General features: G+C 39.2%; 1 protein-coding gene across 1 annotated transcript in view; it reads right to left on the bottom strand.

The window, feature by feature from the left end:
* Positions 1-24166, bottom strand: part of RNF141 (ring finger protein 141) — a 48754-nt gene extending 24588 nt beyond the window's left edge. Inside the window, exons 1-3 of the mRNA XM_079930805.1 lie at positions 24070-24166; positions 5782-5975; positions 2754-2862 (exon numbers count right to left, since the gene is read on the bottom strand). Coding sequence (XP_079786931.1) covers positions 2754-2862; positions 5782-5924 — 252 coding nt within the window. The 5' untranslated portion in view covers positions 5925-5975; positions 24070-24166. The remainder of the gene's footprint in view (positions 1-2753; positions 2863-5781; positions 5976-24069) is intronic.
* Positions 24167-24709: the final 543 nt, after the last annotated feature.

Here is a 24709-nt window from a genome sequence, read left to right as displayed (position 1 = left end):
GTGGGAGAGTGAAGCTGGGGTGAAGAGAGAGTAGCATCAACATATATACACTACTGAATGTAAAATAGTTGGCTGGTGGGAAGCAGCAGCATAGCACAGGGAGATTGGCTCGATGCTTTGTGATGACCTATGGGGGTGGGATAGGGAGGATGGGAGGGAGGCTCAAGAGGAAGGGGATATGGGGACATGTGTATGTATATGGCTGATTTGCTTTGTTGTGCAACAGAAACTAACAATATTGTGAAGCAATTATACTCCAATAAAGAGCTATTAAAAAAATAATAAATAAATAAATTGGAATTAGGAGAAGAGTCTGAAGGCGTGGAGATTAATCACTGAATCTAAAGTAATCTGGATGAGAAGAAAGAGGGGCCTGAGCATTAGTTACAGTCTCCTTGAGAGTGTGAACTTTGTGTTACAAGTAAACTCAAGTGAAACCTAGTAGAGATAAAACTGAAAAGATCAGCTGGATGGTTACTGTGGAAGAGAGAGCAAGAAAAGGAGAAAGAATGCACAGTTCTCAGAAATGACCTTTGTCACTAGAGTTCTTATAAATTCACCCATGTGTCCTCTGAAGTTGACTTTCAAATAGTCCTGAAAGATTATGTGCAGTGTAAACTCAAAGATGATGGGAGTACTGTATGGGATTTACTTAGTCTATTTGAATGGTTTTACATGTTTTAAGCACAGTTCTTCATTTCTTCTTTACCTTATTCCTTTGCAAATTCAAAAGTTCTTTTGGGAGTATGAATATTTATAACACTGTAAAAAACTGCTTATGAACGTAATATAAATATAATATAAACCCCAAAACAAACAGAAAATGGAAAAATATGTGTTTGGTATACAGTTTTAAAAAAAATAAATTTATTTATTTATTTGTTTTTTATTTTTGGCTGTGTTGGGTCTTTGTTGCTGCGTGCGGGCCTTCTCTAGTTGCAGTGAGCAGGGGCTACTCTTCGTTGTGGTGCATGGGCTTCTCCTTGTGGTGGCTTCTCTTATTGTGGAGCACGGGCTCTAGGCGTGTGGGCTTCAGTAGTTGTGGTGTACGGGCTGTAGAGCACAGGCTCAGTAGTTGTGGTGCACTGGCTTAGCTGTTCTGCGGCATGTAGGATCTTTCTGGACCAGGGCTCGAACCCATGTCCCCTGCACTGGCAGGGGGTTCTTAATCACTGCGCCACCAGGGAAGCCCTGGTATACAGTTTTTGAGCCCAGTAATCTAAGTATAAATAACAAAATGTGATCTTGGATCAAGCTGTATTTCAGTGTGTATTCTGTTACTATGATTTGTGACATATTATACACTATATAAAGTTACACTGCTACCCACACCACACTGTATCACATTAACTACCTCTGTCATGAATAATGCAAAAATTTTTTGAATGATGGTTCTCTGGCAGCTGTTAAGTGCTTTTTAACATTTGGACTTAAAAAAAATCAATAAGCAAATGTTCAGTGTTGATAGACACAGCTGAGTGGTATTAAACTATACTATATATTTTCTCTAAATCAACTGTAAACTTTAACAGGTGCCATTCAACTTCAGGCACTTAGCCAAGTCTGGAATTAAGATCTCTCTGTCTTTGTTCCTCTAATCCTTTTTAAAGTTCTTTTATTACTTAAATAATTAGACCTTCAAATTCGATCAACTAAACACAATCAATCCTACTCCACTTATAGCATAGTAGTGGCAATCAACCCACTGGGGAAATGTGACATTATTATTTGGGTAACATCCAGTGTCCATGATACAAAAGAAAAAAATCTCCTTACCCAGGAGTTCTTCATGGATTGATCAGGAGTTGAAATAAAGGCATTCATGAATGCCCAACTTATTGTTTATATGCATATGGATGATTTTATTGTGTTTTAGAGCAAGGGTTGGGATAGGAGGAAGCTTAATAAAATTCATGCCTTTAATTTCACCAAAAGTTCTATGGCCTCAAAAAGGTTAAGAACCACATATTCTAATCTACCCATTAGTGGATGAGGCTTCCTAATACTCTATGACAGCTGCCATATTTTTTAGCACAGTTGATATACTCTATTATCTAAAATTTAAAGATGAACTAAGAGACACTTAATTTTTAAGAAGTCATCTTAGAGCTAAGTAGGGTGTTACTTTAGGATTCCACAGTCAGTTAAATTCCAAAAAGAGAGGTACAAGATAAGGATGAACGTTTACTGCCACTTTCCTTGATTATAAAAACCTCTTCTGGGGCTTCCCTGGTGGTGCAATGGTTAAGAATCCGCCTGCCAATGCAGGGGACACAGGTTCAATACCTGGTCTGGGAAGATCCCACATGCCATGAAGCAACTAAGCCTGTATGCCACAACTACTGAGCCCGCATGCTGCAACTGCTGAAGCCCGAGTGCCTAGAGCCGGTGCTCCACAGCAGGAGAGGCCACCGCAGTTAGAAGCCCTTGCAGTGCAACAAAGAGTGGCCCCTGCTTGCCGCAACTAGAGAAAGCCTGCATGCAGCTACGAAGACCCAACACAGCCAAAAATAAATAAATTAAATTAAAAAATAAATCTCTGCTATATGGCAATTATACAACCAGTGAAATTCAAACAGTTAACCTGGAAGGCAAAAATAGTATCAAAACTGTTTTATATGGTTTTACAAATAAATGTTAATAACAACCAAATTATAAACATTTATTTCCACTGTATTATATTATACTATTAAATGTGGTTCTAACCACCAAAATAGTTTAAGCTCAAAGTTGGAAATATCTATCACTCTCACCTTGGTACAGACTACTCGTACAACCACTTTCCAAAAGGCAGAGGAATCAGACCCAGGTTGTACCTCAAAGAGAAGATGTTTTTCCTGGCCAGAAGCCACTTTAGCAGTTCTGAAAAGAGGTAAACACATTCGTTAATTTTATGAAAAGTCACGTAAAATAATGGAGCTACGAAACCAGATTCAAGAAAGTTTAAGACAGAGGAGGAAATGTGAAGAAAACACAGAAAGACAAATAACAATAATGGTGATTGTAATAATTAGATTTTTAAAATACAGGGATAGAGAATGTTTTGACTATAAACATACAATTTAATTTTCAAGGTGGAAAGCATAGTGGAATGATATTTATAAATCTATTTTTTTCATATCTATATCTCAATGGTCTTTAAATTTCTAACAAAGACAGCTAGGAAAAACATGTGCAAGGAATCAGGTACTTAAAGAAAAAATTTAGCTGGTTTCATTTATCCATATTTTGACTAGTGCCTCAGATGTATATAAAGTGTGAAAAAATGTTGATCTTGGTTGAGTCCTTCCTTAAGCAACAACACTTATATACCTCTTTGAAGACAATTTTTACAGATAATTTGAAACTGGATGAAGCAAATGATTTTGAGACGCTTATGTAACTTTACTGTCCTCCCCTAGCAGAGTAATTCTGATTTAGAAAGCAACAGGATACTAACATAAAAAATATAACACTTTTTAGGATAACTCAATATCGTGCAACAATGCCAATTTAAATCAGTTCAAAGACATAAGTATTGCAGCTCCCTTTTATCATTACTCACATTTCTCTCTGAGCACCAGTGGGGATATCACAGTCAGAACTAAGAAACTTACAGCTAAATAAATTGAGGCCATTGAAAATTAAGTAACTAGCCCTAGGTAACAAAGTCTGCCAGTGAAAGTAGTACTGCCAGTTCCCAGTTCTGTTTTCTAGCTATCAAGCCATGCGTCTTTTGCGTAGGTTTAACTTTATAGTTCTCAGACAGCACTGAACTTGTGAAATTCCAACTCTGACCCAGGGGAATTGGTTTTAAGAAGCAAATCCAGTCAGAAACATTCTGTGCTAATAAATAAAAGGGAGATACTCTTTTACCATCACCTCTATATTACACAGTAAGCTTAGCTTGAGGATGTTTTCATAGGACACATTTTATCCAGTATCTTTAGGCCAAAAAACAAAATTTCATATAAGAGACTAGGTTTTTTTGTATGTAAGTTCTAAGACTCTAAAGGGATGGCAAATGTCATTGATTACTCTTCAAAAAAGTTGACACAATATACATAAAAATTCCACTCTTATGATACTATTAAATTCTCAATTGAATTTTATTCCTTAAGAATACAGTCTCAGAAGTAATGCCTCAAATGCTACCATTTGGATGATCTTTAAAAAAAAAAAAAAAGAACAAAGTAAAATGCTAGAGTTTTAAAAACCATGACTACATTTTTATTATAAAAGATCAGACAATACACAAATATACACAGTAAAAGGTAAAATCTCCCTTCTCTGCTCCCCTTTTCCATCACCTCCCCAGAGAGCTGTGTATATCTTTCCAGTTCATTTTCTATGCATTTATATATATATATATATCTACACAGGATCCATCCATATATCCATACAGGGCTTCTTTTTGGTTTGTCTGTTTTTAATGAGTGAAATCCAGTGTTCTTAAAAGAAATGATCTTCTAAGATAACTTTTAAGAGTTAAGAATGCTTTATTCTTCATGACTGGCTAATCACAGGACACTCCAGCCATGTCCTTAAAAACACTGCATTTCCTTCTCTTTATCTAATGTGTTCTAAATGGCCAAGTATAATATGTCTCTTATCCAATACAGTTATTGCAAAGCTTAAGGAGTACATTCATGTATTTTACCCTAAACTATTAATAGTGACTATAATATAAATTTATATATACTAAGTGGTTCCAAACTGCTTGGTGATTTTGTTTGGCCTTTTTGGGGTTTAAGGAGAGGTAACATGGGATAGTGGAAAGATCTTCAGACTTGGGGAAAGCTGGATCTGCCATCGATACTTAGGTAATCACTTTAGGCCTCAGTTAAAATGTCAGACTGTCAGCAGAGTGCCTTGCACATACTATGGGCTCAGTGAACGTTAGCTAAGTTGGATAGACTAAAGAAAGAACCTTTAAGATCTCATTTAAAAGGCAATGCCAATAAGTTATAACTATACCCCCAGGGAGACAGAAGATACATATACAAAGAGAGTTGGATATGGGTGCTGCTAGAGGAAGACTTAATAGAAAGAAGTGACATCTGCTCTCCTGTCACTAAGGGAGAACACACAAACAAAAATGGAATATTTTAAAAGTGTAACAATCTGGGGTCATTCAGGGACAGAGCTCAGTATATTTTAATAGCTTCTATACAGATCAGTATAAAAATTGATTTAATAAAGAATAATTCACAAAGAGAAGGCTGTTCTATTGGATGTGCTAAGGAGGCAGAGAAGTTTATACTCCATCTTAGAAACCTATTCAAGAGTTAAGTAGAGATGTAAACATGATAGCTAATTAGAAAATATTTATAAACAAAATATCTTATTCTTCAGTGATGACAAATGAATTATTACCATATATATATATTTCTCTGGCAAAATAATGGTTCAATGAACAAACACAGAAGATTTATTTATTAACTAGATGAATTGGTTGATATTCAGAAACCTGAAGTGCCCTTTGACTATCCTAGGTGCCTTTCTCTAGATGACTAACTGGTATATTCTCTTCTGTTATGCACCTCCTTCAGTGCTTTCAAACAAGGGTCAATTTACACGCCTGTGGTCAAAATTCAGTTTTAAGTTCCTTCTGTTCTTTTAGTCCTATGACATATTTTTAGATAGCTACATAGAAAGTCTTATAGTACTCAATAAATATTTGCTAACTGCTGCTGAAAACATTCTCTTACCAACCAATACGTGTGGTTATCTCTCAGACAGTCATAACACTGGGGCAATATGTCAAGGGGAGAAAATAAAATGAAAAAGAGCAAGTCTTACACATCATTAAGTTCTGCTACTCTTCCAAGAAATTCTTCATAAGTTAAGGAGCCACTTTCTCGAACCAATGTGACATGTTTTGCTACTTTTTCTGGTAACTTGTTAAGAACCAGCTGCGTCTGATCCGAAATTTGCTGTCCCATGATGAAATGATGTCTTATGAAATCCAAAAAGAGTGTTGCTTCACATCGTTTCTGTCAAATATACATAAAAGTTACTTTTACATGTAATATATGGTATATATATTGTGTATATATATATATATGTAATATATACTTTTAATATGTAATATAAAAATGGCAACATACCCATCCCTTCAAGAAAGTAAAGCAAAACAGGAATACTTTTAAGTGAGATCTCAACAGACTTACATGAGTCTAAGGTGGAATTTATTTAAACAACTATATTTTAAAGTAAAGATTTACAGTTCTATTTTTTAAAGATCATACAGGTAAATGAGAATACAGGATTCATTTATCTTATTGGGAGGGTGAATTCCTATAATTTTGCCAAGTTAAAAACCATTACACACACACACAGAGGCATTTAAGTGATTGTATTTAATAGGAAGTTTGTTTACCTCATATAATTTTCCTAAGAACATTTCCTGACTGCTTACCATGTCAGGCTCCAAACTAAGGGCTTTCATATATTATCTCATTTATCTCTTACAATAACCCTAAGAGGTAGGCATTATTATATTCCTAGTTGACAGATAAGGAAATAGAGTTGAGTGACTTATCTAAAGTTAAACAGCTGGGGACTTCCCTGGTGGTGCAGTGGTTAAGAATCCGCCTGCCAATGCAGGAGACACGGGTTCGATCCCTGGTCCAGGAAGATCCCACATGCCAAGGAGCAACTAAGCCTGTACGCCACAACTACTGAGCCTGCATGCCACAACTACTGAGTCCATACACTGCAACTACTGAAACTTGCGCACTCTAGGGGCCAGGGACTGCAACTACTGAAGTCTGCATGCCTAGAGCCCGTACTGTGCAACAAGAGAAGCCACTGCGATGAGAAGACCGCGCACCACGACGAAGAGTAACCTCTGCTCGCCACAACTAGAGAAAGCCCACGCGCAGCAACGAAGACCCAACGCAGCCCCCCAAAAAACATTAAACAGTTGGTAGCACTTCCCTGGTGGCGCAGTGGTTAAGAATCCGCTTGCCAATGCAGGAAGCCCTGGTCTGGGAAGATCCCACATGCCGCGGAGCAACTAAGCCTGTGTGCCACAACTACTGAGCCTGTGCTCTAGAGCTGGCAAGCCACAACTACTGAGACCTGCGTGCCACAACTACTGAAGTCCATGCACCTAGAGCCCGTGCTCCGCAACAAGAGAAGCCACCGCAATGAGAAGCCTGTGCACCGCAACAAAGAGTAGCCCCTGCTCGCCGCAACTAGAAGGAAAGCCCACGCACAGCAATGAAGACCCAACACAGCCAAAACTAAATAATAAATTTATATGAAAAACAAACAGTTGGTAAATGGTTGAAGTGAAATTTGAACTCATGTTTTTTAGATTCTAGTGCTTATATTCTTTAACGCTATGATATACTGTGATGTATAATCATGATATAAATAGATCAGCTAAAAAATTTATTGTAGAATTACTTTATTTATAAATGTACAACTTAATTTTAATTGTAAAATATACGTAAATTAAACAGACTTTTTAGCTAATTCAACTATGTTACATTTTCTGCTGAGAAAAAAAAGTGCTTTTGCTTTTTAACTCCTCTAGGTATTTATTTATTTATTTTGCGGTACGCGGGCCTCTCACTGTTGTGGCCTCTCCCGTCACGGAGCACAGTTTCCGGATGCGCAGGCTCAGTGGCCATGGCTCACGGGCCTAGCCGCTCCGCAGCATGTGGGATCTTCCTGGACCGGGGCACGAACCCGTGTCCCCTGCATCGGCAGGCGGACTGTCAACCACTGTGCTACCAGGGAAGCCCGGTATTTATTTTTTAATTAATTAATTATTTTTGGCTGCATTGGGTCTTTGTTGCTGCATGCAGGCTTTCTCTAGTTGCGGCAAGTGGGGGCTACTCTTCGTTGCAGTGCATGGGTTTCTCATTGCGGTGGCCTCTCTTGTTGTGGAGCACGGGTTCTAGGCACTCAGGCTTCAGCAGTCGTGGCACGCAAGCTCAGTAGTTGTGGCTCATGAGCTCTAGAGCGCAGGTTCAAGAGCTGTGGCACACGGGCTTAGGTGCTCCAGGGCATGTGGGATCTTCCCGGGCGAGGGCTTGAACCCATGTCCCCCACACTGGCAGGTGGATTCTTAACCACTGTGCCACCAGGGAAGTCCCTCCTCTAGGTATTTTTAATTTCGAATTTATATAACTTGTTTTCTAAATATGAAGGTGATATTTTAGTTAAAAGGCTGGATCACTACTTTAATAATCTACTATCAAGGTAGATCAATAAGTTACTGAATTGACTTAAAATTTAATCACAAAACATTTATTTAATAATCACTCTAAAGTCTTGAAGGATATAATTCTATGTATTGTGGCTAGAGAAGAGTTGGATGTGTTTATTCTAGACAGTTTTTTCTCCTTTGGTAAATAATGATTTATCAAAATATTAAGCACGGAGATACGGTTAAAATAGAAAATAAGATAAATTTTTAGTATTTATGTATCCTGATATATTCTACAGCTGAATAAGGAAATCCCAATTCAATACGAATACCACTACTAATAATAGTAAAATCAACTAATATTCGTTCACCACTTCTACTGTGTAACACAATCTTCTAAGTACTTTATATATATTCATGAATTTAGTCATTTAAATCCTCATGATAACCATTTCACAGATGAAGAAACAAGATAGCTAAGGAAACAAGCACAGAGAGGTTAAATTAATAAAGCCACAAAGCTAATATTAGACTTTTTTAAAAAAAATAAAGTTAGAAAAACAAAAAAGCATTAAAATTAAAAAGAATCTGATCCTCCCCCCTCCTATAAGAAATTCCATTTTATTTACATGTCAAAGACTATCATTTTACTTCACCTGAATTAACACTCATATCATATAAAGCAGGTGAAACAGTAACAATTTATAGTAAAAATTTTGTCAGGAAACCTGCTTTATCATTTAATCAAAAAAATGAAAAGTTATAACTCTAAAATATAAAATCATTTACAATAAGAGTTCTCAGTAACCATAAATATGCAAATTTTGCTTTGTATTCAAATTTAATGTGTTATATTTGAGGTTTATTCTTTTAGTCACATTAAATATAGGAAAAGTACAACTGTTCTAAAGAGAAAAACTCAACAATTACTGTTTTGAATCTGAGCCTACTTGGCAATGATAAATATGTATTACAGAGATAAATGAAAGGAAGTTGTTGAGGAAGATCCAGGCCACTAAGAAAACATCTCTGAAGGCAAAATTATATACTTTAAATATAGCCAAATGGATTCATAGCAATCGTATTCAAAGAGAAACAAAGATTTTAGCTTAGAGGAGGTCTCTAGAGTACTCAACATTAGTAATTTCTGGATTTCATAGTCTAATATAAAGTCTCAAAGCACCATGATGTTGCACATTTATTTCTATTCTAAGTAAGGATACTTTCCAAAAATAAATGAAAAAAATCTCTAAAACTTAACAAAAATTTAAAGAATAACTTATAACCTAGGAAATAGAAGGATATAACACTAGAATAAAAGTCCTTCCCAAGAAGGCAGTAATTTCACACCGACTTATACTACATACAGTAACACTATGGTCCTTATTTTTCTTGTTCTAATCCAGATGTGTGAAAAAATGATCAGGAGCCAAAGGCTGTACACTGGTGTTAGGGAGCCACTGTTACATGGCCTTTTAAAAAATTAAATTCAACAAGCACCATATGCCTGGCACTGTGCTGTGTTCTGGGGATACAACAGTGAGTGTAAGAAACAGGGTTCTTGCCACCATGGAGCATCTGATTCAGTGGGGAAGAGACAACAATCACACCAATAAATACATAATTTCAAAATAATAAGTGCTAAGCCAAACAAGTATAGGGTACTGAAAGCCTATAAAAGGGGGACTTGACCTGGTCTTGTGACAGGGAAGAAGTCCTTGGGCAAACATTTGATTTGCTATCGGTCAGAGTTAGCCAGAGAAGAGAGGGATAGAGGCATGGCAAGGGGAGGACATTCCAGGCAGAGGTTATAGAAAGCGCCTAAATAGGAAGGAGTATGGTGACTTCGAGGTTAAAAAAAAAAAAAAGCCAGAGTGACTAAAGCCTAGGCAGAAGGAGAGGGAGATTGGCACCAAGAGATGCGATGTTTACCATTTTTGTTTATGACACAAAGACAAGACTGCATGCCTGCCCAATCTGTGGATGACTGAAACTGGAATGAATGAATAATGTCCACAGAATACCAGAATCAAGACTGAAAATGGATACTGATTTTCTGAAATAGAATAAATTTTTATGTCAAATATGACTAAAAGTTAAATCCTGAATATGTTTTGAAAGGCACATAAAGCACATAGGTAAGTTATGTTTAAAAGCAAATAAAATATAAAAGGTCTGAATGTTCCAGTCAAAATAAGTAAACAGTAACTAGCGATAAGAAAGATGCTAAAATAATCCTAAACTCTTGCTAGAAGCAGATGTCCAGAGCAAGAGCCTAGTTCCACTGTGCTCTGTAATGGTTCCAACACACCAGAGTTCTCTAATCAGCTCTAAGCAGTGACACTTTTAAAGGGCACTAATCATTTGAATATATTTGGGAAAGCACGCAAGATGTTATGGATCTAGAAGAGGAAACAAAGCAATTTATTCTAGATAATCATAGTTCAGTAACAACATGGAGCATGGTGATAGGTTTGTTCAAACACCTGAAGAGCTTTCATGTGGAAGAGGAAGTAATATTTACTTTATATAATTACAGAGACCAGAATGGCCAGTATAAATTAGGCTGATTTCAGGTCAATATAAGAATTTCCTATCATCCATAATTATCCAGAAGGGTTAAGGGCTGTCTTGCAAAGCATGTGAGCCTGCATTCACTGGAAAGGTGGAGGTGTTTAAGCAAAAATAAGAAGTTCATCTAATTAGTGTTTTAGAGAAAATTTTTGCTTTAATGAGAAGTGGAGAAGGCAACCTCTAACCTAATATTTTGCTCCCAAAGTGAAACTTAAATTCTCTCTAGCATTCCTGTACTGATTTAATAAAAATGCAATAAAATATTCTAATCAACCAGACTGAAAACTTTAAATTATACCTACAATTCTTAACAAAGAAAAATTAAACTTTTGAAATATATGGTCTTAAGATTTCATGTAAAATATTAATGATAATTTAATCAATATGCTCACCAAACAGATATTAAAGAGATTTAGTTGTTTGTTTATTGAGTTACAAAATGGACCCTTTTAAGAGGTAAAATTGTAATTATATGCAGATGACATGATAATATATATAGAAAACCCACTCCACACAAAAACTACTAGTACTGGTAAATAAATTCAGCAAGGTATCAGGATACAAGATTAACACACAGAAATCTGTTGCATTTCTTTACACTAACAATGAAATACCAGAAAGGGAAAGTAAAAAAACAAATCCCTCTTAAAATTGCACCCCCTCCCCCCCGAAAAAATACTTAGGAATAAACCCAACCAAGGAGGTGAAAAACTTATATGCTGAGAACTATAAAGCATTGATAAAGGAAACTGATTCAAAGAAATGTAAAAATATTCTATGCTCTTGGATTGGAAGAATTAATATTGTTAAAACGACCATACTACCCAAAGCAATCTACAGATTTAATGCAATCCCTATCAAATTACCCATGACATTTTTCACAGAACTAAAACAAATAATTCTAAAATTTGTATGGAGCCATAAAAGACCCAGAATTGCCAAAGCAATCCTGAGGAGAAAGAACAAAGATGGAGGCATAACCCTCCCAGACTCAGACAAAACTACAAACCTACAGTAATCTAAACAGTGTGGTACTGGCACAAAAACAGACATATGGATCAATGGAACAGAATAGAGAGCCTAGAAATAAATTCACACACCTACAGTAAATTAAACTTTGAAAAAAGAGGCAAGAACATACAACGGAGAAAAGACAGTCTCTTCAGTAAGTGGTGGTGGGAAAGCAGGACAGCCACATGTAAATCAATGAAGTTAGAACACTCCCTCACACCATATACAAAAATAAACTCAAGATGGCTTAAAGACCTAAATATAAGACATGACACCATAAAACTCCTAGAAGAGACCATAGGCAAAACATTCTCTGACATAAACTGTAGTAATGTTTTCTTAGGTCAGTCTCCCAAGGCAACAGAAATAAAAGTAAAAATAAACAAATGGGACCTAATCAAAATTATAAGCTTTTGCAAGGCAAAGGAAACCATAAACAAAACAAAAAGACAACCTACGGACTGGGAGAAAATATTTGCAAATGATGCAACTGACAAGGGCTTAATTTCCAAAATATACAAACAACTCATACAACTCAATAATAATAATTTGAAAAAACCCAATCAAAAAATGGTCAGAAGACCTAAATAGACACTTCTCCAAAGAAGACATACAAATGGCCAATAGGCACATGAAAAAATGCTCAGCATCACTAATTATTAGAGAAATGCAAATCAAAACTACATGAGGGAGAGGAATCAAGATGGCGGATGAGTAAGACATGGAGTTCACCTCTTCCTACAAATACGTTGAAAACACATCTACAAGTGGAACGACTTGCACAAAACATCTACCAAACACTGGCTGAAGACCTCAGACTTCCTAAAGGGCAAGAAAACCTCCATGTAACCAGGAAGGACAAAAGAAAAAGAAAAGAGAAAAGAATTGGGATGGGACCTACACCCTAGGGAGGGAGCTGTGAAGGAGGTAAGGTTCCCGCTCCCGGGGAAGTCCCCTCACTGGTGGGGAGATCAGCCTGGATGGAAAGGGAGCTTAGGAGCCTTGAGTGGAGTGCAGAAACCGGATTGTGGAAGGCAAAATGGAGAGTGACCTGAACAGACGTTGGTACCGTCACCTTGTACTCCCCAGGCTGAGACGCTTGTCCACCGGTGTGGGTGGAGGCTGGGTGCTGAAGCTCAGGTTTCGGAGGTCAGACCCAGGGAAAGGACCAGGGTTGGCTGTGTGGACACAGCCCGAAGAGGCTAGAGTGTGGCAATTGAGGGTGTGTTCAGAAGAAGCCTGGGCCAACCAGAGAGGCAAGGCGCCACTCCTGGGGGTGTGTGCAAGGAGAGGGGTGGGACCACTATAGGAGCTTCCTTCCCTGCAGGCATGGTCTCAGGCAACAGGACACCACCTACACAAGCTCTGGGGGCAGGTGTGAGCTTCCACTGCCACTGTGGGCTCCAGAGACAGGCACAGGCCACCGCCACTGTCATGATGGGCTCCAGAAGTGGGCACAGGTAGCCGCCACCACTAAGAGACCTGCGAGCAGGATCTAGTTGCTGTCCCTGCTGTCCTGGGAGGGCGAGGGCTGGCGCTGCAAGATCCATGAATGGGTGCCAAGTGTTGCCCCCACTGTCCCGGGGGGGCGTGGGCCATCGCTACTGTTGGGAAACCTGTGAGCAGGCGGCAATAGCTGCCCCCACCATCTGGGGAGTGTGCACAGGCAGCGAGCAGGTGTCAAGCACTGCCCCTGCTGTACAGGGAGTGTGTGGGCTATAGTTGCCACTGGGATACATGGGAGGAAAAGTCAATTGCTGTCCCTGCTGTATCAGGTGTGAGCATGGCCTGCTGCACCTACACACCTCATATCAAAGGAATTACAGCTAACACACACTGAGGAAAGAGGCAGCAAGCATCCAAACCAAAAGCAACCTCTTGATTCCCAACAAGATGGCAGAGTAGAAGGACTTGAGCTCACCTCCTCACATGAAAACACCCAAATCACAACTAACTGCTGAACAACCATGGACAAAAAAGACTGGAACTTACAAAAAAAGATATTTTACATCCAAAGACAAGGAAAAGCCACAACTAGATTGTACGAGGGGCACTTCTGCAATATAATCAAATCCCATACCGGTCGGATGGGTGACCCACAAACTGGAAAATAATTGTATTACAGAGGAGTGAGAGTTCTGGGCCCCATGTCAGGCTCCCAAGCCTGAGGGGTCTGGAATTGGAGCCCCCAGAGCATTTGGCTTAGAAGGCCAGTGGGCCTTTAGTGCAGGAGCTCCACAGGACTGAGGGAAACAGAGACTCCACTCTTGAGGGCGCACACAAGATTTTATGTGTACTGGGACCCAGCACAAAGAATTGACTTCATAGGAGCCTGGGCTAGACCTACCTGTGGGTTTGGAGGGTCTCCTGTGGAGGCAGGGGTTGTCTGTGGCTCACTGTGGGGGTAAGGTCACTGGTGGCAGAAGCCCCAGGGAATACTGATAATTGTGAGCTCTCCTGGAGGTCCCCATTTTGGCACAAAGACCTAGCCCTACGCAACAGCCTACAGGCTCCAGTGCTGGACGCCTCAGGCTAAACAACCAGCAAGACAGGAACACAGCCCCACCCATCAGCAGACAGGCTGCCTAAAGCTGTACTGAGGTCACAGCCACCCCTAAACACACCCCTTGACATGGCCCTGCCCACCAGAGGGACAAGACCCAGCTCCACCCACCAGTGGGCAGGCACCAGTCCCTCCCACCAGGAAGCCTGAACAAGTCTCAGGACCAATCTCACACACCAGGGGCCAGACACCAGAAGCAAGAGGAGCTATGATCCTGCAGCCTGTGGAAAGGAGTCCATCCACACAGAAAGTTTCACAAAATGAGAAGACAGAGAAATATGCTCCAGACAAAGGAACAAGATGAAAACCCAAAAGAATAACTAAGTGAAGTGGAGATAGGCAATCTACCTGAAAAATAATTTAGAGTAATGATAGTAAAGATGATCCAAGATCTGAGAAAAAGAATGGAGGCACTGATCGAGAAGATACAAGAAATGTTTAACAAAGAGCTAGAAGATTTAAAGAACAAACAAACAGAGATGAACAATACAATAACTGAAATGAAAAACACACTAGAAGGAATCAACAGCAGAATAAATGAGGCAGAAGAACAAAGAAGTAAGCTGGAAGACTGTCGTGGAAATCACTGCTGCAGAACAGAATAAAGAAAAAACAATGAAAAGAAATGAGGACAGTCTCAGAGACCTCTGGGACAACATTAAACGCACCAACATTCGCATTATAGGGGTCCCAGAAGGAGAAGAGAGACAGAAAGAGCCTGAGAAAATATTTGAAGAGATTATAGCCAGAAACTTCCCTAAAATGAGAAGGAAAACACTCACTCAAGTCCAGGAAGTGCAGAAAGTCCCATATAAGATAAACCCAAGGAGGAACACACCAAGACATATATTAATCAAACTGACAAAATTAAAGACAAAGAAGAAATATTAAAAGCAACAAGGGAAAAGCAACAAATAACATACAAGGGAATCCCCATAAGGTTATCAGCTGATTTTTCAGCAGAAACTCTGCAGACCAGAAGGGAGTGGCATGATATATTTAAAATGATGAAAAGGAAAAACCTACAACCAAGAATAGTCTACCCAGCAAGCGCTTCATTCAGATTTGATGGAGAAATCAAAAGCTTTACAGAGAAGCAAAACCTAAGCGAATTCAGCACCACCAAACCAGCTTTACAACAATCCTAAAGGAGCTTCTCTAGGCCGAAAAGAAAAGGCCACAACTAGAAACAAGAAAGTTACAAATGGGAAAGCTCACTGGTAAAGGCAAATATAAAGTAAAGGTAGGAAATCATCCACACACAAATATGATATCAAAGCCAGCAACTGTGAGAAGAGGAGAGTATAAATGCAGGATATTGGAAATGCATTAGAAATTAAGAGACCAGAAACTTAAACAATCATATATATATAGACTGCTATATCAAAACCTCACGGGAACTGCAAACCAATAATCTACAGTAGATACATACACAAAAAAGAGAAAGCTATCCAGACACAACACTAAAGTTAGTTACCAAATCACAAGACAAGAGAACAAAAGAGAAGGAAGAAAAAAGACCTACAAAAACAAATCCAAAACAATTAACAAAATGGCATTAAGAACATACATATCAATAATTACCCTAAATGTAAATGGATTAAATACACCAACCAAAAGACATAGACTGGCTGCATGGATACTAAAACAAGACCTGTATGTATGCTGTCTATAAGAGACCCATTTCAGATCTAGGGACGCATACAGACTGAAAGTGAGGGAACTGGAAAAAGGTATCCTATGCAAATGGAAATCAAAGGAAAGCTGGAGTAGCAATACACATATCAGACAAAATAGACTTTAAAATAAAGACTGTTACAAGAGACAAAGAAGGACATTACATAATGATCAAGGGATCAATCCAAGAAGATATAACAATCGTAAATATATATGCACCCAACATAGGAGCACCTCAATACATAAGGCAAATGCTAAGAACCATAAAAGGAGAAACTGACAGTAACACAATAATAGTGGGGGACTTTAACAACCCACTTTCATCAATGGACAGGTGATCCAGACAGAAAATCAATAAGGAAACACAGGCCTTAAATGACACATTAGATCAGATGGACTTAATTTATATTTATATAATATATATAAATATATATTTCCATCCAAAAGCAGCATAAATATATATAAATATATACTTCCATCCGAAAGCAGCAGAATACAATTTCTTCTCAAGTGCACATGAAACATTCTCCAGGATAGATCATCTCTTGGGCCACACATCAAGCCTCAGCAAATTTAAGAAAACTGAAATCATATCAAGCATCTTTTCTGACCACGTTATGAGACTAGAAGTCAATTACAGGAAAAAACTGTAAAAAAACACAAATATGTGGAGGGTAAACAATATGTTCCTAAACGACCAATGGATCACTGAAGAAATCGAAGAGGAAATCAAAAAAATACCTAGAGACAATTGCAACAAAAGACAAAGATCCAAAACCTATGGGACAGAGCAAAAGCAGTTCTAAGAGGGACGTTTATAGGAATATAATCTTACCTCAGAAAACAAGAAAAATCTCAAATAAACAACCTAACCTTACACTTAAAGCAACCAGAGAAAGAAGAACAAACAAAACCTGAAGTTAGTAGAAGGAAAGAAATCATAAAGATCAGAGCAGAAATAAATGAAATATATGAAGAAAACAGAAAAAAATCAATGAGCCTAAAAGCTGGTTCTTTGAAAGGATAAACAAAATTGATAATCCTTTAGCAAGGCTCATCAAGAAAAAAAGGGAGAGGGTTCAAAACAATAAAACTAGAAATGAAATAGAAGTTACAACTGACACCACAGAAATACAAAGGATCATAAGAGACTATTACAAACAACTACATGCCAATAAAATGGACAACCTAGAAGAAATGGACAAATTCTTAGAAAGATACAACCTTCCAAGACTGAACCAGAAAGAAACAACCTTCCAAAACTGAACCAGAAAGAAACAGAAAATATGAACAAACCACTCACAAGTACTGAAAATGAAACAGTAATTTAAAAACTTCCAACAAAGAAAAGTCCAGGACCAGCTGGCTTCACAGGCAAATTCTATTAAACATTTAGAGAAGAGTTAACACCTATCCTCCTGAAACTCTTCCTAAAAATTGCAGAGGAAGGAACACTCCCAAGCTCATTCTATGAGGCCACAATCATCTTGATACCAAAATCAGATAAAGATACCACAAAAAAAAGAAAATTACAGACCAATATCATTGATGAACATAGACACAAAAATCCTCAACAAAATACTAGCAATTTGAATACAACAATACATTAAAAGGATAATACACCATTATCAAGTGGGATTTATCCCAGGGATGCAAGGATTCTTCAATATCCACAAATCAGTCAGTGATACACCACACTAACAAACTGAAGAATAAAACCCATATGATTGTCTCAATAGATGCAGAAAAAACTTTTGACAAAATTCAACACCCATTTATGATAAAAACTCTCCAGCAAGTGGGCATAGAGGGAACTTACCTCAACATAATAAAGGCCATATATGACAAACCCACAGCTAACATCTTTCTCAATGGTGAAGGGCTGAAAGCATTCCCTCTAAGATCAGGAACAAGATAAGGATGTCCACTGTCACCACTTTCATTCAACGTAGTTTTGGAAGTCCTAGCCATGGCAATCAGAGAAGAAAAAGAAATAAAAGGAATCCAAATTAGAAAAGAAGAAGTAAAACTGACACTCTTTGAAGATGACAAGATACTATACATAGAAAAATCCTACAGATGCTACTAGAAAACTACTAGAGCTCATCAATGAATTTGGTAAAGTTTCAGGATACAAAATTAATACACAGAAATCTCTTGCATTCCTATACACTAACAACAAAAGATCAGAAAGAGAAACTAAGGGAACAATTCCATTTACCATTGCATCAAAAAGAATAAAATACGTAGGAATAAACCTACCTAAGGAGGCAAAAGACCTGTACTCTGAAAACTATAAGATGCTCATGAAAGGAACCAAAGATGACACAGATGGAAAGATATACCATGTTCTTGGATTGGAAGAATCAATATTGTCAAAATGACTATACTACCAAAGGCAATCTATAGAGTCAATGCAATTCCTATCAAATTACCAATGGCATTTTTCACAAAACTAGAACAAAAAAATTTTTTAATTTGTATGGGAACACAAAGAAACTGAATAGTGAAAACAATCCTGAGAAAGAAAAACGGAGTTGGAGGAATCAGGCTCCCTGACTTCAGACTAAACTACAAAGCTACAGTAATCAACACAGTATGGTACTGGTGCAAAAACAGAAATATAGATCAATGGAACAGGATAGAAAACCCAGAGATAAACCCATGCACCTATGGTCAATTAATGTACAACAAAGGAGGCAAGAATATACAATGGAGAAAAGACAGTCTCTTCAATAAATGGTGCTGGGAAAACTGGACAGCTACATGTAAAAGAATGAAATTAGAACATTCTCTAACACCATGCACAAAAATAAACTCAAAATGGATTAAAGACCTAAATGTAAGGCCAGACACTATAAAACTCATACAGGAAAACATAGGCAAAACATTCTTTGATGTAAATCGCAGCAAGATCTTTTTTGATCCACCTCCTAGAGTAATGAAAAGAAAAACAAAAATAAACAAACGGGACCTAATTAAACTTAAAAGGTTTTGCACAGCAAAGGAAACCATAAACGCGAAAAGACAACCCACAGAATGGGAGAAACTATTTGCAAAGGAAGCAACTGACAAGGGATTAATCTCCAAAATATACAAACAGTTCATGTAGCTCTATTTCAAAAAACAAACAACCCAATCAAAAAATGTGATAGACCTACAGTCTGTCATACAGAGTGAAGTAAGTCAGAAAGAGAGAGACAAATTCCGTATGCTAACACATATATATGGAATTAAAAAAAAAAAAATGTCATGAAAAACCTAGGGGTGAAACAGGAATAAAGACACAGACGTACTAGAGAATGGACTTGAGGCTATGGGGAGGGGGAAGGGTAAACGGTGACAAAGCGATAAAGAGGCATGGACATATATTAAAAAAAAAAAAAAAAAAAAAATGTGCAGACTTGGGCTCCCCTGGTGGCGCAGTGGTTGAGAGTCTGCCTGCTGATGCAGGGGACATGGGTTCGTGCCCTGATCCGGGAAGATCCCACATGCTGCGGAGCGGCTAGGCCCATGAGCCTGTGTGTCCAGATCCCACATGCTGCGGAGCGGCTAGAGCCTGTGTGTCCAGAGCCTGTGCTCCGCAACGGGAGAGGCCACAACAGTGAGAGGCCCGCGTACCGCAAAAAAAAAAAAAAAAAAAATGTTTAGACCTAAACAGACATTTCTCCAAAGAAGACATACAGATGGCCAAACAAACACAAGAAAAGATGCTCAACATCACTAATTATTAGAAAAATGCAAATCAAACCTACACCTCACACCGGTCAGAATGGCCATCATCAAAAAATCTACAAACAATAAATGCAGGAGAGGGTGTGGAGAAAAGGAAACCCTCCTACACTCTTGGTGGGAATGTAAATTGGTACAGCCACTATGGAGAACAAAATAAAGGTTCCTTAAAAAACTGAAAATAGACCTACCATATGATCCAACAATCCCACTCCCGGGCATATATGCAGAGAAAACCATAATTTGAAAACATACGTGTGCACCCCAATATCCATTGCAGTGCTATTTACAATAGCCAGGACATGGAAGCAACCTAAATCTCCATCAATGGATGAATGGATAAAGAAAATGTGGTACATATATACAATGGAATATTACTCAGCCATAAAAAGGACGAAATATAATGCCATTTGCTGCAACATGGATGGACGTAGATTTTGTCATACTGACTGAATTAAGTCAGACAGAGAAAAACAAATATCATATGATATCACTTATATGTGAAATCTAAAAAAATGGTACAAATGAACTTATTTACAAAATAGAAATAGAGTCACAGATGTAGGAAACAAACTTATGGTTACCAAGGGGGAAAGGGGGAGAGGGATAAATTGGGAGATTGGGATTGACATATACACACTACTATATATAAAATAGTTAATATTGGCCTACTGTATAGCACAGGGAACAATACTCAGTACACTGTAATGGCCTATATGGGAAAAGAATCTAAGAAAGAGTGGATATATGTATATGTATAACTGATTCACTTTGCTGTACACCTGAAATTGAAGTAATGAAGTAAGTCAGACAGAGAAAAACAAACACCATATGCATCACTAATACATGGAATCTAAAAAAATAAACTAGTGAATATAACAAAAAAGAAATAGACTCACAGATATAACAGAGAACAAATTGGTGGTTACCAGTGGGGAGGGGGAAAAGGGGAGGGGCAAGATAGGGATAGGGGATTAAGATATACAAACTATTGTGTATAAAATAGGTAAGCTATGAGGATATATTGTACAACAAAGGGAATATAGCCAATATTTTATAATAACTATAAATGGAGTACAACCTTTAAAAATTATAAATCATTATGTTGTACACCTGAAACATATAATATTGAACATCAATTATACCTCAATAAACAGTACCTCCCCCCCACAAAAAAAAGAAAATGGTCCCTTTTGTTTCTGCATTGTTTTGAACTGGTGTCCTAACTTTGAATAAAATTTATAATTTGAGGCAGCATATTAACTTGTTGTCTTATAATTCCACTTGGTATCAGGTATCTGGGAAACCTGATTATTAACTCCTCAGATTAAAAGGGAACACTATCTAGAGACTACTGAAAGGGCATGGAAAATTGGTTCTCGGGCTTCCCTGGTGGCGCAGTGGTTGAGAGTCCGCCTGCCGATGCAGGGGACATGGGTTCGTGCCCCGGTCCGGGAAGATTCCACATGCCGCGGAGTGGCTGGGCTCGTGAGCCATGGCCGCTTACCCTGCACGTCCGGAGCCTGTACTCCGCAATGGGGGAGGCCCCAACAGTGAGAGGCCCACATACCGCAAAAAAAAAAAGGAAAATTGGTTCTCAACCTGGTTCAGTGGAGAGGGCCCAGGATTTACAATTCATTTTGAATAACATAAAATGATAAATGTCAACGTCCATCATGGGCATAAAAATAAAACCACAATCAAGGGTGCATGCATGTTCATGAAACAATCTGCTGAGGCCACCCTCTCGTCACTCGCCACAGGTTTTTCAATGTTCCTCTTTGGTGACTAGGCACATTCTTCTATCACAGCACATATCATCAGTTAGGTCACTTGACCATCCCCCTCTATGAGCTTCTTGAGGGTAGTAGCTGTGTTCTCTCTTCTGGCATATACATAAGCACACAATAAATGTTTATGAATGGATACAGTAAATATTGCTGACAGTTTCTGGTTTTTTTATTATTAACTTAGTATTCTTTTCAGTTTTGTTAACTTGTTCAGTCATCTACTAGTTGCAGAGAAGCTGAAGTTAAAAAAAAAATACATGGAAGAAAAAATATAAAATTGTAAAAATGTATCATTAATGTTTATGTAAATTGAGAAACTTTCATTATTTGGTATAAGCAAAATACTTCCCTCTAGATCATGAAACAGTAGTATTGAACAGGAACTTAATTTGCCAACCACTGGCATAGAATTCAGCAAAAGATAAATCTCTGGTCAAGACTTCTCAAAGAACTGGCAGCTCTCATGCTATTGTGCCCCTATAATTTAGTCCTTTCAAGCAGGATAACAATGTGCTTTCAAAAAAGCATTTGAAGGATTTTCTAAATAAAGAATAATTGTTATTTTGAAACTCATAAGAATATCAAGGATTCCAAAAATGCCACATTCCCTAGTGGGTGGTAACATAACACTTGATCACTGCTTTTTCTAACAAAATGAATTGCTGTAGTTCAAATATTCTTTGTAAAGCTATAAAAATCACATCATGGGTAACTGGAAAAAAAAAACTTTCATGAAAATTTAAACCATATCCATTCATAAAAGGATTAAAGCAAAGATGAAAAGCCTGGAAGTACAAGATGACTAGCTCACAAATACTGCAGTATTTAGAAAACCTCTCTGAGCCCTCCATGAAATCTAGTATCAACTTCTTTAGTTACAGAAGAGATATTTGTAGTTGAAATAATCATCAACTATTTTCACTATTAACTCCGTTTTAGCATCAGTGAAAAAAACTAAGTACTAAAAACTAGGTCCCTATTTTATTACTCATTGTTTACTCAAACTCTAGATCTGTAAACAGATTATCAGCTGTCCTGCAAGACAAGAAAGTAACAGCAGTTATTACAGACCATAGTGAAACTATCAGACTAGTCAGAGCCACTGTAGAGTCTAGAATGTCTGTTCTGGGGTCAAAGACCTTAATCAGACAAAAATTTTATGCAAAGAAAAACTACAAAAGGATAGTACTTGGAGGCTGAAAACATGGGTTTCTGATATCACCAGGGTGTTTACTAAATACATTTCATATGTGGAAAACGCACTAACTAGACTTGTAAGCATTTTCTCTGGACATTCTCTGCCTTTGGGGAAGAGAAAGGGAAAGGAAGTGTGTCAAGTGCTTAAATGTGAACTTAGAAGGATCAGACAACACACATCAAATATAAAACTCACTTCTATCAAATGACAACACATTTTGGAAACACACAAGCATATCCTGGAGGGAAATATTTAGAAACTGCAGCCAGGCAGCATCAGAGGAAAGGAGAAATATTCATACTATTTTTGAGTTCTTAATTCAGAAAGCATCACTTCTTAGAGGGCTTTCCAATATAGAGGCGACTAATTTAGGATCGTTGGTCCGGGGCACCTCATGTGCCAGATGAAATTCCGAACGGATGGAGCTCATTTTATAGCAGGAAGAATGGGCGCGCGGGGAGGGGGGGAGGTGGAAAAGAATCACTTCATGCATAAGATCTAAGAGTTATAAGCCATAGGAAGTGTCACGGCCGCTTTAGAAATACGCCAGAGATGAGAACTGCATCACCTGGCACGGTGAAATAGGACAGGGTCAGAACACGGACGTACACTGCAATTTTCAAGGGGCTGGGGATAAATTTGAACAATAATAGTAAACTCACATTCTGTAACACGATAAAAATAACAAAGAAATCATTTCAAAAGCGACACAGAAAGTTTCCTTTCCAAGAATGAATACTACAATTAGTAGCCAGAAAACTTCTGGTCTCTGCCGGGTCTCACGGTGGCTGGTTCGACAAGGCCAGGCCTTTGGCAAGGGGAGCTGCCTAAGCTAATTTAGAACGGGAGGACGGGTTAAGTAGACGGACTTGGCCATTTCTGAGCCATCACCCAGGCAAGGGTTTCTAAGTGGGGTGTCCAGGGTGGGGCGCGCGCACAGGTTTCTAGCCTCACTCGCGCGTTAACTCAACACACCCACCACCCCGCCTCAAGCGCACCTGCACTCGGAACCAACAGCTACGTCTGCTGGCCGACTCACTGCGCCGGCGGCAACATTCAAAAGCGGATCCGCGCTCAAGGAGGAAAAGCTGTCTCCTGATCCCCCTGAACCACTCCCCCCGCCCGCCCAAAACGGAACAAGCCACTTCCACGCTCTGTCACTGGAAACCACTGGCTTAGAGACAGTACGACCACGGAAGGGCCTCCCAAGCCAGCTCCACACCCTAAGCCGAGGCCTAGAGACGGCGGCGGCGGGTCGGGGCTTGTCTCCCCACGGAAGCCCGGCGCGGCAGTCGAGGCCTGGCCCGCGTCTCTCCTCCCTGTCCGAGGGCTGTGGGGCAGCGCAGGGGAAGCGGCGACAGACCAGCGCTACGGAGCTCACCCCAGGTTCAAGGCATCGCGCTTCCGGCAGCAGCGGCGAACCCTCAGCCAGCCTCTCAGACCCGCAGGCGGCGGCGGCGGCGGCGGCTCCGGCCGTTACCCGGTCGCACCTCAGTGACGTACAAGGCGTGCACCACCACCCCCGCCCCAGCGCGTTGCTTAGAAACGGTGCTCAACCTTCTTCCCCAGAACTTCCGCTAGCTAGCTCAGCTTCTCCTGAGGACCTGCGAGGTCCCGGACCCGGAGGCCGCCCGATAGGGAAGTGTGGCGGCGGAGGCCTAGGAGGAGGCCGTGCCCTAGGGGCGGCGGAACAGGCCTCGCCTGGCAGGCTCCTCGAGGCTAAGGCTCCGTGGGGCCTCAGTGGGTGCGGCCTGGCGGGTGCTGGCTCTCCTGGCCCCATTTCCTGAGCGAGAGCCCGGCGGGTGGCAAAGGCACTGCGAGCCCCGGTTTGGTCAAGGGTTGGATTCCAAGCCACTACTTATTAGGCCTCCAACCTCCCACTGGTTATAGCTACACAAAGAGCATCACGTTTCTTTATCATGAAAGGGGCCCATTATGCTCACCTAGCTAGATTAAGAAGCATAAAAGAGAATATATAGGAAGTAACCAGCACAGAGTCCAAAATGATAAGCCCTAGTAAA

Source organism: Stenella coeruleoalba, assembly GCF_951394435.1.
Source record: "Stenella coeruleoalba genome assembly, chromosome: 8".
Lineage (NCBI taxonomy): Eukaryota > Metazoa > Chordata > Mammalia > Artiodactyla > Delphinidae > Stenella > Stenella coeruleoalba.
This window is presented reverse-complemented; position numbering and strand designations above follow the sequence as displayed.